Source organism: Ascidiella aspersa, chromosome 7, assembly GCF_963924565.1.
Source record: "Ascidiella aspersa chromosome 7, kaAscAspe10.2, whole genome shotgun sequence".
NCBI classification, from domain to species: Eukaryota; Metazoa; Chordata; class Ascidiacea; order Phlebobranchia; family Ascidiidae; genus Ascidiella; species Ascidiella aspersa.
Window position 1 is genome coordinate 20,239,443 of NC_139453.1, and position 13,194 is coordinate 20,252,636.

The 13,194-nt window shown below is 36.4% G+C and overlaps 2 protein-coding genes across 2 annotated transcripts; both read right to left on the reverse strand.

The window, feature by feature from the left end:
* Positions 1 to 125: 125 nt before the first annotated feature.
* Positions 126 to 7,922, reverse strand: LOC146138233 (uncharacterized). The gene is made up of 8 exons (XM_083394090.1): positions 7,632 to 7,922; positions 5,095 to 5,265; positions 3,673 to 3,783; positions 2,778 to 2,908; positions 2,577 to 2,680; positions 1,221 to 1,280; positions 761 to 875; positions 126 to 330 (listed from the first exon to the last, which is right to left on the reverse strand). Exons 1-8 carry the CDS (start codon positions 7,824 to 7,826, stop codon positions 258 to 260), a joined length of 960 nt encoding a protein of 319 aa, XP_083250216.1. The 5' UTR covers positions 7,827 to 7,922; the 3' UTR covers positions 126 to 257.
* Positions 7,923 to 8,949: 1,027 nt separating this feature from the next.
* LOC146138234 (uncharacterized) lies at positions 8,950 to 10,958 on the reverse strand. The gene is made up of 2 exons (XM_083394087.1): positions 9,943 to 10,958; positions 8,950 to 9,723 (listed from the first exon to the last, which is right to left on the reverse strand). Exons 1-2 carry the CDS (start codon positions 10,785 to 10,787, stop codon positions 9,564 to 9,566), a joined length of 1,005 nt encoding a protein of 334 aa, XP_083250213.1. The 5' UTR covers positions 10,788 to 10,958; the 3' UTR covers positions 8,950 to 9,563.
* Positions 10,959 to 13,194: the final 2,236 nt, after the last annotated feature.

The following is a 13,194-nucleotide window of genomic DNA, read 5'->3' on the forward strand; positions in this document are numbered from 1 at the left end:
TAATACAGAAAAAAAATTGCATAACGCAAGCAATACGAAGAGGGTTAAAAAAGTATCGATCTGGGACTTTTTGAGTAATTCAAAAATGTTATATTTAATAGCCTTAATTGTCTGCATATACGAGTTTGGCAGCTGCACTGAGAAAACCGTCACAATGCATCACATATATCCTTTCTGTTAAAACATTTCTCATTGAACACAAGGCAGTCAGTCTAATTTCGATATAACGCTGATCACCGCTAACAATCTTTTGCAGCTCAGGGAACTTTGGTCGGCGAACTGGAGCGAACGTGTTGCGGTGATGGGCTTTTGGTTCGCAATGTCTCAGACCTAAAAACAAGCGAAAGAAACGCGGTACTAGCCGTATAGGTGTAGAATGATAGACCGCTAACATATATTTGACGAATGATTGTTGTGTAAAGATTTCTTATACATAGGCATGACAAAAAAAGCTGCAGGTCAAGTATTGGTCAGCATCTGCCTAGTGGTAACAACAAAACCATTTGGAATAACGTTTATGTAAACGTTGTGTCTTAGTCGAATGAAAGATAACGCCAAATTAAAAAACAATGAAACCAACTTCCTAACTTTAAGCTAAAGTATACCCTTCAAAGCAATATTTTTTTATATTTTTTTTTATATATTTTTCCTTGTTTATTGAGGTACGTAAGGAAAAATGTTGTTAAATCGTGGATCAGATTAAAAGTTTGCACTGGTCTTATGTTGTGTACACCCGCGCTTAACCTATTATAAAGTTTACGTGGTCGGTTGCTTCTCCTCATGATCGCTGGATAAATGTGGAGCAGCCGTTTGTCTACTTTTAGGTCGACGCGCCTCATCACTTTCTGTTTCGTCCGAACGTTTTGCCAGGTTTTCTGGAAACAGCAATTTGTCGATCAATGTAATTTAATGACTCCAAAAAAGTTCAATTTCGTTTATGTAACTAAGTTTTAAAAAACTAAATACAAATTTGTCTTCAAAAAGTGGTGGCAATTTTCCTGCTGTAATAGGCCTATGCGAAAGTCAAACATTCCGTAACATGGTTCTCAGATATGTTTAAGTTTACAAAAGTTTTAGTTGCGAGATGCATTTGTGTAGTTCAAAATCTGAAAATTGGGTTGCACTGTTGAACTACAAATTGTATTATAATATTGAAAATGTGTCGTTCAAAAGTTCCACTTGGATGTTAAAATTTCACTTTTCAGGTTTACACCGTTTACCAGGAGACTGGAGTCTACTTCTTGACCTTCGTGCCCTCTTTCTGTGCCTTCGATGTTCATCTAAAATAATTGATTATATATTGAGAACATTACTTACAGTTGTTATCATATCATATACTTGGCAAAAAGATTTTGGCATTTTGTACATTGCATTTTTTCTTTAAAGTCAAGCTATAACTTTAGCTTAGAGCAGGGGTGTCCAACAAGCGGCACTTGGCACGCGACCAAATAAAAAATGGCACGCAGGCCTCCCTAAATTAGTTAATTTGCTATTCAGTCAATTGTAAAATACCTAATTTTTCATACAGTAAATTTCCATTGTTTATTTATGATATAAAACAATCGCTGCAATCACGACAACTAACTTCTAATACTATAACATTATATTGTAGTGGAGACTAGCATTCACATAACTATAAAGTTTGATGTGAAGAAACAAAGAGTCAGCTCACCGACGGACATTTAGATGCAGTAATGCGCACTGCTAGCTACACGTTTTTATTATTTGTAAAAAAACGCTTTTATTATTAGAAAGAATTACATAACTGAAGTTTGGCGCGGGGCTGAAGTTATAGGATAAAAATTGGCACGCCGACATGTTTGAGTTGGACGCCCCAGGCTTAGAGTCATATTTGAAATTAACCAAGATGTAATGCAGAAGGGAGTAGGATTCTCCTGTATGCGTTGGGCTTTTTCTGTAAACTCAGGGAGTAAAACACAAGCAAATCCTACACTTAATTGACATAGTGTCGATATTCAGAATTTTTAGCTTAATTTGTAGCGAGGCTGTTTCGGATAACCTCACCGCAGGCAAGTTTTCATAGCATGGGCTTGCATCACAATTATTTGATCGAAAATTTAATTCAGAGGTTATTACAATGTCCATCGCGACTTGATTAATGCTATTCAAGTTCGATTGACCTCATAAATTGCTTCGAAATATATCAATTTCTATTTGATTAGAAATAATTGTTACGAAAAAAAGCTTAGCGAATAATTGTGATCCTCTGTTACAAACAAATAAATAAATAAAAATAACAAAAATTTCTGTCACTTGGTTCGTCGCCCAGTTTAACAAACTTCAGCATGAGGAAAATATGTATTAACGAATAATAGAATTGGTCGATTTTAATTTCATCGCTTTTTTACATAATAAAAAGGCTGCTCTTAATTACTAGAGAAGTATATTATATTTATTAAAGGATATTGCTTGAACTTTACTTGGCGGGATGCTATATTTTTTATAAATATGTTGCTATTGGTAGACTGGTTTGGTTAATACCCTAAGGGCTACCGGTGTAGTTAAAAGTAGTAATAAACAGACGAAATACTAAAAAATGTACGCAATTTTCTGACCTGGCGGGGAGCCATAGCGGCCGTAATGCCCTTCCATTCCAGTGTTTGCAAAAAGCGCTTCCTCAAAAGCTGAGTGGTGAAACTGCGAGTGAGTATTTCCGGGTCTAAAATATCAAGGTAGTGATTACATCAAAACGGTAAAGCGAAAAGTTTAGTTGTGCCCACCCGTATTACAACAACAAAATCGGCATTATAATTTACCTGTACATAGAAAGGAAAAGTTCAGCAGCCTGCTTGGCTGGTAATGCCATTACTGCAACGTGGCCTGGTTCAAGATCATCGCCAGGCGCTACACGAGATGAGTGAAAACCGCCATTTTCTCTTGCCCGTAACTGCGTGTTATAATAGATTTAAAAAGGCTGATAATAAACTAAGATCCCGTTTAAAATGGTAGTATAATTTTATCAGTTGATCAAATACAGTAGGCCTAATCGATAGGGTTTATTTTCTATTTTCCAAAATAATGAATTGTAATTCAGAATCAAAAACGGATTTAAAACCTGTACCAAAGATGACATATGGGGCTAGAAAGTGGCATGATTTATGCAGTAAAAGCTAACCCAGCTTCTGTTTTTTCGCCAGGCGTACAGGGCGCAAGATCTTATTGGGCTGCATACCCCGAACTTATTGTGTATAAAAATAGTTTTCTTGGATTAAAATTTTCTTTACAGTATAGATTTGTGACAAAAAATAAGATAAATGTATTTTGACCTGAAGTATACATTTTAGTTTGCGACACGTTTCGTTAGCCGAGAGGTTACTTACTATTCTGATTTTGCCTTGAGCAAAAAATCGAGTGATTAGTGATATGTTTTTTTTCAATTCTAAGGCCTTACATCAGTAATACTTTAACACCTTAAAAATCCCCTTAAGTGTGCTGCAAAACATTTTGTAATTGGGGAAAATAAATTAATTCTATTACGAACAAGCATGCACGAAAGTAAGTATAGACAATTCGCAATATACTCATACATTTTAACCTTATCAATACAGCACAACAGCAAGGTTTTACGTTTCCAACGATTTGATCAACGGCTGAAATAATGAACATGTAAACTAGAGTTGAAAAATAGTGCCCCTAAAAATATGGACTTACTTTAGTGTTGCAGCAACGGGGGCCAATCGCGTTAAAACAAATAACGAAAGAAATTGTGGAGTTAACAAGCTCCAAGAAGGCTACAAAGGTAGTGACGGCTCCAACAATCAACTGAAATCATGAAGACGAAGTAGAACATTAATTTGGAAAAAAAATGCACGTTAAATTTATACTCTATATTCTAAGGCTTTGTATATAATTTAATAGAATTAGCGGCAGCGCTATAAATACTCCATAAAGCAGTGGTTCTAATTTTTTAATTGCTCACGGTCCCCTTAAAAAATATACGCCAATAAACGCAAAATTACACGTTTTTGATACCGTATTAAGTATTGTAACGCGGCCTTTTATAGAAGTGGCTAAGTTTCTAACTTCGTCACACGCTGCCTCTGCTTTTCAGATATAAAACCGATCGTGATCGAAATCTCCACAGAAAATGTGAAACCTCTAACGAATCGCTTTTTTGAGTAAAGCAATTACGAACAGTTCTAAAACCGTGACCGTATAGTCTACAGTGGCAGCGCAGCAAGCTACAAAAAACGTAATTCTCATTAGCACACACAAGACTATGACGTCACAATGCACAATTCAAATCAAAGCATGCAATTACGCGAATGAAATGAACAGCCAATCGTGCTTTGCAGTCTCAGAAAATTGTCTCGCGGACCCCAGCATGAGAACCACTGCCATAAAGAGACGAAATTGTATTTCGAATCTTGATAGTCGGTACAGGTAATCAACTTGGACGTTAAGTAAGGTATGCGATGATGGATTAGTAGTTAAAAAGTTTATCATAGTATTTTTCGTGCAAAAAGCAATTAAAGTCAACTTTAGCTAAGTCTACAGCACCAAACGGAGAGCTGCTGCTTTTATTTTTCTTGGGCAGCTTTTAACTGGTGCACCATTAAACGCCGCGGGCAATATTTAAAAATTTAAACATATGTTTTTTACCAATTTTTACTTTCTCTTTCGGCTTAGTCATTAATCCTACAGTTATTTAAAGATAAAGCAACTATAAGATCAATAAAATGCAAACTGGCAAGTATTTTAAAAGAAATGCCGTTCTGACCAAACAATTACAGCGCGATTCGCTCGCCATCTTCAAAAATCAAAATCAATCCAAAATGTAATTGCGACAAAATATGCACCTTTAAAGCAAATAATTCAACTTCAACTTAATGAAGCAATTTGCTGCTGTTTTTGATATAATACGTGTTATAAGTGATTCTATTGAAGTTTTTCACATACAACTACAGTCCTGAAGTTTAAGACTTACACGAGTTGTAGCCTTATTTTCAACAGTTGGGCACAACTCTTGCAGCATTGTGACGTACGATAAAGTCCAAAGTAGACCAGCTTAGTGTATTTAAGACTAATATACAGCAATATGTACTATTTTCCAGAATTATTACAGTATGATACCTGTTTAGCATTGGTTGTGTTGCCTGATTCGTCCGCCACTGCAAGTCCGCAATAAATCGCAATTGCCAACGAGCCAATGGCACTTGCAATAGATAAGTTCATGAACCAAGCAATGAGCTTAAGTCGATTAGTTTTGTCAGACATAATCGAAAGAATCCCGCAAATAGGAAACTGCAAAGACACACAAAATGTACCTGGAATGTTTTTCATCTACCATACAGGCTAAACAACCTATGAAGTTATTCGACGTTTTTTCTTTGATATAGCCTAGGTCTTTAGCCGCAAAAGTTTAAAAAGAATCCTATAACCGTGTTGTTATAGTTTGATAATAAATGTAAAGCCAAAAAGGTCGAGTAGATCGACAGAATCTATATTGAGACATTTCGATACCGACTTGTATCATTTTTATGTAATGTGATTGAGTAAATCAAAAGAATCACTTATGAAAGGTGGGACGCAGTTGTCATCATTTATTTCATTATCAAGCTACTTTTCAGAAGCGTGCATAGTGTACCCAAATTATATTGTAATTTTGAAAAGTATTCGCACAAATGTGCTTCATCAGGTCAAAGTGGGCCTATATCAGGGATGGCGAACCACTGACCCGCGGGTCACGACCCAACACACATTTTTTTTCTCGAAATGTTATCATCAATCATTTTCAGAAAAGGATAAAAGTAAAAAACAATTCTTGGTTAGATAGCGGCCTACATTAACTGTACTTCAAAACAAATGCGTGCAGAAAAACAGACAACTAAAAGCATTTTGTTTATAGCTGTAAAACGTAAAGGGTGTCGATCCTTTAGGAAAAATGAACAGCTCGCAGACTAAAAACTCTAAAAAACCTGGTTAAACCGAGCTGAAAAGCTTTCTGATGAACATCTGAAATCCTATAAAAAATGCTAAAGCATTTGTTAACTATTTAGGTTCTTACTATTCGTTGGAATCCGAATTTGGAAATCGTCCCAAAACCTTAAATTGCCAACCCAGGCAACAACACTTAAAACAACGCAGCAAAGTTTCTCGTAAAATTGGCAATTGTTAAATATATGACCCACTGTATTTTGTAAAGATTAAGGTCGTGTTTGTAACCCGTGCGATAAAAAGGTTCGCCATCCGTGGTCAATATGAACATATAATGACTATACTCCTATTAATACCTGATGAACTACAATTGTACAAAAGCTTGTCAAAATTACAATAGAATACATTTTGTCATTCGACAAAGCCACTTGTTTTCAGGTTTTAAAATAAGTCCTAGTAAAAAGGACTTCATCCAGAAAGGGTATTTTAAAAGATTTTTTATCGATATATTGCGTTTAAACCAGTGGTTCTCAACCTTTTTGTTCTCGCGACCCCCTTTAAGTTTTCGATAACTTGCGCGACCTCCCAGTTATAGTGTATGATAAATAAACCTGAGTAAATAAAAAAACACATTTAAAATTTGGCAAAAGTGAAAGAATCTAGTTTAGGATTGTATCAATATTTGGCTAAAATGTGCTATGCACAACAAGCTTAAGTTACGGTTTGAGCCAGGGTTGCCAGAGATTGACATTTTAAGTCAAATAATATTTAGCATGAACCTAGTGCGAGACTAAAGGTGATCAATGGAGGTAACTGTTCTTGGTGAGCAGCCAAAATTCCTTACAAATTTACAAAACAGTTAGTCGTTAACAGCAGTGCAATAATAAACCTGTCTGTAAATTCTATTTCTCTTTGCCAAAACGGCAAGACCAAAATTTTATTACCGGTATTCTGTGGATGTTTTGGAAGAGGCTATATAAAATGTTATGATATCGCTGCAAAGTAGAAATACTTTGCCTGTAACCTATTGTAAACCTAGCACAAATTTCATTGTTACTTGGCCTAAATTTCAATTTGGAACTAAAGCGCCCTATACTACACCTGACGCTTTAGTACGGCAGAAAATTATTGCAGAAATACGCATCAAAATCGCGCGAATCGCAAACAATTTTATTAATTAACGTTGTTAAATTTGGTATAAACAAAGTTTATAGGCCTCGTGAGCCCGTGGTTTTACTATAGGCCTCGTGAGCCCGTGGTTTTACATCCCACAATGTTTCAAATAAATTCGGCCAAATTAGGACAGAAAGCTTACTGTCCTAATGATAAAGCAAACCATCGGACACAGCAGTTAAATTAGGACAATCTATTGTTTTTGGTTCAAATTTTAGGCCTTCTGGCAATCCTGGTTTTAGCGTCCATTCATTTGTTTTTATTTTTTTTCCTTCTATACTGCTAAACTGTTAGTTCATATTGTCTAATTCTTATGATTATTTCCTTAATGAAATTGTACATGGCGACCCCCAGGTTGAGAACCACTGGTTTAAACAAACCTAAATAAAGCAGCATGGTATTTTCTCATAAAATGTGAATTGTTTCAATAAACTGTATTAGAATAATAAAATAAGCCATCACGCTTATGGTAACATTAATTGTACTACACAAAACCCTTTTAATATTCCCAACGGAAATTCTATTCAAAAACGCACTAACAAATGTCTAACTCGACTTACCGGAATTGATGCCCATATTGGAAGTCCAGTAAGACCCAAAAATGAAATAACAGACTGTCCCTCTTGTGATCTGATCCATATAGCTGCTATACCCAGAATTGTACAACAAGCCCAAATAGCAATGTGTAGTACAGCTATAGTTGAAACCACTGCAGTGGTTACTTTGAATAGTGAAGTAGTTTTACTTGGTTGCATTTGTACATTTTAGGTATCTACTAATAAAGGAAAACATCCATTCTCATACAAAGTCCTGCTTGGATTTAACCTTTATTTATAAATTGTATATTTTCTAGTCACTAGAGTTGAAACCTGAGGACACAAAGCCACGTCACTGCAAACTACATTTATGAGTATACTTCGTCTTCTTAAGAAGCAAAATTGCTTCGCGCAACCTTTATTTGACTTTCTAGCAAGCTTTAGTTCACTATAATTTTTTCATATCTAGCACATTGGGAAAGTAAGCTATTAAAACAATTTTTTGTTATAATTCTTCTTACGTCTTTACAATGTGGCCATTAGATATAAGTCACACCTCTCAAAAACTCATTGCGTTTTATTAATTATGGGCGGTTCCGACAATCTTTTGCATTTTTGTATTACAAATACCATGGAAATGTGCAAATCTTTTTTTTATTGGATGCCCAATGCGCCATTATTTCTTTGGCGTCTTTTATTTTGACGTATTTTTATCTAATTTCAGTTTCATGGGTGGACGATCCCAAACAGGTAGGCCTACATAAGGTTTTAGAGAGTAATTTGTTTTTAGACGTTATGATGTTGTTTAATGACCTTCCTTTCCTAAATTGTTCATTACCGCAAAACAAATATGCTGAATATACTTGATATTTATCTTTACTTAACTTAGCTACACCTACAGATCCCCGCTGTTACTGTGAAACTGAGGCAGAAACATCCTTTAACCTTATATTTTTACCGTACATTATATGATTTTATAAAATAAATGATATTTTATAGACTAGCTTAAACTATAGGCTTACACAACATGGCTGTTGCTGTACCCTATCTTTGGTTTGACCAAAACTACTGGACTGTTCTGTTGAGTGACAACAATGCAGAGACATTTCGGTAGTATCATTTTACCGATTTACGGTATCGTTTTTGTGCTGCCTTTTGTTTATCATGTGGTACCTGTGTTGTTCGGGCGGGCAAATTCTTGTAAGAGGCGTACAACTCGTTCACTAGTTCTTTGTTTGTGAAATAAAATACTTCGCATCGCTTTTGGCTCATATATTTCTCGTAACAGGTTGTGTAAATCAGTATTTTATATCCATACGGAAATATATTTTTTGAAGCGAGACATAACATTTTTTAATTTTTAGAGAGGTTTCAACTTGGGGTACAAGTAACCAGCAAAATGTTTCAACTTGGGGAACAAGTAACCAGCAAAATGTTTCAACTTGGGGAACAAGTAACCAGCAGATGATGCGGGTTTAACGAGCTACTTAACTGCAAGTAAATTCTCACTTATTGAGTTCTTGGCTGACGTCAATGGTTACTCGTTAAATGGCGAGAGCTGTTGAAGTGCTCTCTGTGGCTTGATTATACACAATGAAAAACACCGTAAGTCTGAAACGAAAATCCTCGGAGAAAAGACTATACACAACTACGACTAATTATGAGGACAAACCTAAATGCGTGATATCCAATCAGGTTTGTTAATTTTATGTAAAAACTGACATAAAAATAAACATTGTTTTTATAATCATCACATGTTATTTATAAAGTAAAAGGGTTTACAAAAATTCCTAAAAACTCTAATAAAAACCGCGGGCTTTAGTGACACATCAGTGCCACACTCAGTGCCCGACTGTACGCAACATACAATGGTCTACAAAAACACGGAAATGTTGTTGAAACGCGTGTGACCGAAAGTGTCTAATTCAAAGGACATAACATCGTTTGTCAAAGAGATCAGCCATATACAAAAGGGAGCTTTGGGTGGTAAAGTCGCTGTCGATGGTAAATGCGATGGGCGTTAGCTTGAAACGATTTAGGCAGTCCCTGGTTGTTGAATTGCTGTATTGGTTCAAGGTCACTAAGCAACGACCGCGAAACTGACTTGACTCCAGATCTAAAATCACAAGAAAATCTTTTAGGAACAATAAAATCTTTTCTTATGATATATACTTCTCGCGAGCGCTTTGACTAAAAGTCCTTTAACAACATTACAGTACCTTGTACTTTTCAATCTTCTAAGTTTAGTCAGGCATGCCAGATAATTAAAGCATGGCGTCGGATTATTTTATTAATTTTAGAAAGCGTTTTAAGCAATATAAAACAAAACAATCACCTCATAGAAAGTGTGACACACGTTTGTTGATTTTCAACATCGTTTGCGTCAAGATGCACACTCGGAAGTCGCACTGTCACCAAATTCTTGCCAGCATTACTCACTTTCTCCAATGTCTTTCCATTTTGCTGAACAGCCAGTTGCCGGCGAATGGAACGATTGATGAAATCACGTTTGCTTGCGGCTCGCCTGAGACTCGAAAGTTCAGCGGCTAAAGATTCGTTGTTGTGCAAATGTTTAACATTGAGATGGCCGGGTGGGCCTTTCTGCTGAACTGTATTACTGTTTTCACGGGGCAGTCGAGTTGGTTGACCAAATAGCTGCGTGCTGGAACAATCACGACTCACGTTTGTACAATTTCCAACTGAAACCGGCTTGTCCCGCGTTTTAAGCTTATTTTCACCAACTCCAGACTTTGACGATTGGGTGGCTCGTAAATGCCTCACAACGTGGCCGTAACTGCATTGTGACCTTTCGCTTGCAATTAGGTCTAGGATAACCCGATGAAAGTCGTTTTGGGTGGCAATTGGCGCTAAATTTACTTTGTGGATGCTTCTACTCGTTTCGGAAGCTGCACGCCTAGCTCTACCAATGCCAGACCACCTTCTACTGCGCTCCACCGACTGCTTAATTTCTCTCGAGGTCACGTAGGAAGACGGGCGCGTGGATACCAGTACACATTCTCTCAAATCGATAGATTCCATAAAGTATCTTACTAAACTATCTTGTTTTAAACGTTTATCTTCTTTCGAGTTCTTTACTGCTGTGCCATCTTGACCAAGCGATGCACGCATTAACGCTTTGCGAATGTCAATTTTCCGTGTAGAATCTGGATCGTATTCCATAATTATTCCAAAGAAGTAAAATTTATTAGAGAAACGGTAAATTACAGAATTGAATTGCAGCAACGGACAACTTAAGAGTTCAGATTTTCTTTCTTTCTTCACCTTCGTTATTAAATAGGCGACGCGATTCGACCCGCAACATATGTTACACAATCGAAGCAGAGTTCTCCACAAACAGTGCCTACTTACCTCACTGCCAAGCGTAAGCTTTTATTTGCTTAGCCCAAGCGAATGTCGTCGGCCGTTCCCAACAGTCGTTACGTCACGACCATTTATCACTTACCAAATTTTGACGATTGGAGATGCGTAACCCTAGCCATCTCATTGTCATGAAGGCTGGCCCTTCGATATTGCTTACATTTCTATTATTATATACATCATTATGGTGTCCTAAAGTTCCAGTACTGCTGAAAGAAGGTAAAAAGTGATTATATTTGGTTTTTCGATGCTTTTTACATTCTCGTTTGTTTTCCTTTAACAACATTTAGGTTACGCTTGATATCAGTTGTTGATTATATGTAACATGTTTTACATGAAACGGATACAAATCGGATGTGGCTATAGCTTGTTACATTTCTGTAACTTTTAACGTCAAGAATGTTTTGATCACTTACTTTAGTTTAGTAATATAATGCTGTGTTATCGTAGGCCTACTATATTGATCGGAGAAAGCTATGATACTTTCATAATGCGCTGCATAAAATATGTTTCAATTAAAAAAAAATCGCCTATTTACATGGCAACCTGGTTATTATACATGGCAAAAGAAAACTTAAAACATTGGTTCCTAATTAAAAATTATAAGCAATAAACCAAACTAGGTAATTATTGCCAAACTAGGTAATTATTTTAACACTGACTGTGAACAATTCAGGCAATCATGGTTATTTTAAATTAAATAAATACATAAATATTAATTTCCGCCCTTGTGGGAAATCTCATAATAAAATCAACGTAATATCAGCGTCATCCCTTTCAACCTTCCAAATAGCTTTCTGCGCAAACTTAAAACAAAGTTGGTATAATATATTTGGGGCCTCAAATGGTAAAACATACAAAATGAAGCGCTAGCGTTGGTCATAGGGTAGCTCAAACATGATTGTTGTGGATGCCTACTTCCTTGCGCTGGGAATCAAATGGGTAACATAATTATTTGATGACAGTTATTAGGTGCCTCGGAAAAAGCTGGAAAGGATAGGCGACAATGAATTATAATATTGGCTTCGGAGAAGTCTGTCTCCTCTTTCTCTAAAAGCCCGAAAACTGATTCTCTTGCAAACTGTCAAAAAACAATCAAGGACTGCAAACATTTTATTAGCATAATGTTCACAAACCTAGGAAACGGCAGCTAGACCGTTGTGGATCAGGTTCAATACCATAAACAAACCTTTTTATGAATAGTATGTTAACGCTGTCATATTGGATTACGGGCATTTTATCAACAACACATTCTAGGAATATAAGTCCTACGATAAATTTGGCACTTTCCCTGAAATAAATGACCTATCCACAGTTGACAAAGTTGTACTAAATTGCTAGTAAAACCGTGGTGTTACTGATAGTTGCTGTGAGATGTTTTTCAGATATTAACGGTTTACCTGTGGTTTTTGAAAACTTATCTGAGCGCGGTGAGCAATTGAAGTTAGATGAAAGGTATCCGGCAGAGGTGTGGTGCAATATGAATACTACTCGTCTCTGGCGTCCGCTTCGGCCTCGACCATTTCGAATCGTCGTTGCTTTTTATGGGCGCTTCTATTCAATCACCTCTTTTAGGGTACTTCTTCTCCTGCTTCGCGCTATAGTATAAGCCAATTTATTTTTCCGCAGCACAAAATGATTTGCAGCAGCGAGTGTTCCCTCTAAGAAAATTTTCTGCTGCGCAAATAGTTTTTGTTGTGCGCAAGAATATTTTAATGCTGCGTTGGCAAGGGCCCAGCGGCAGATCAATGTTTTTTTGTTCTGGGGCGAGGCGTGATAATTGTAAAGATGACGTCATGAAACAAATATTATCAAGAAACTTGTATGTGCAACTACAATCGAGTTAAATATGTTCAAGGATATGGCAACAAAGCGGTCGCGCGTAAAAATATCCGAATATTTGTGTTAAATTGACAAAATGGCTGTTTAAAAATAGAATGCGTGATGCCATTAGCGCACAAACAAGAATCACGAACAATTCGCTCATTTGCATTTATCAAGAAGATTTTGTCAATTTGTGAGAGACATTATTGACCCCACAACTGTATCTACACAGAAATCTGCAATTGTGTTAAAAATTTACGTCCTAAAAATGCATTTCGGTTTCATGATCCCAAATTATTGTCAAACACTCCACTGCTGTTTTCGGCACTGTTCTAAACTAATTTTTTTCTTTAAGCTTGATTTTCCTGAGTAGACGTTTAATTCT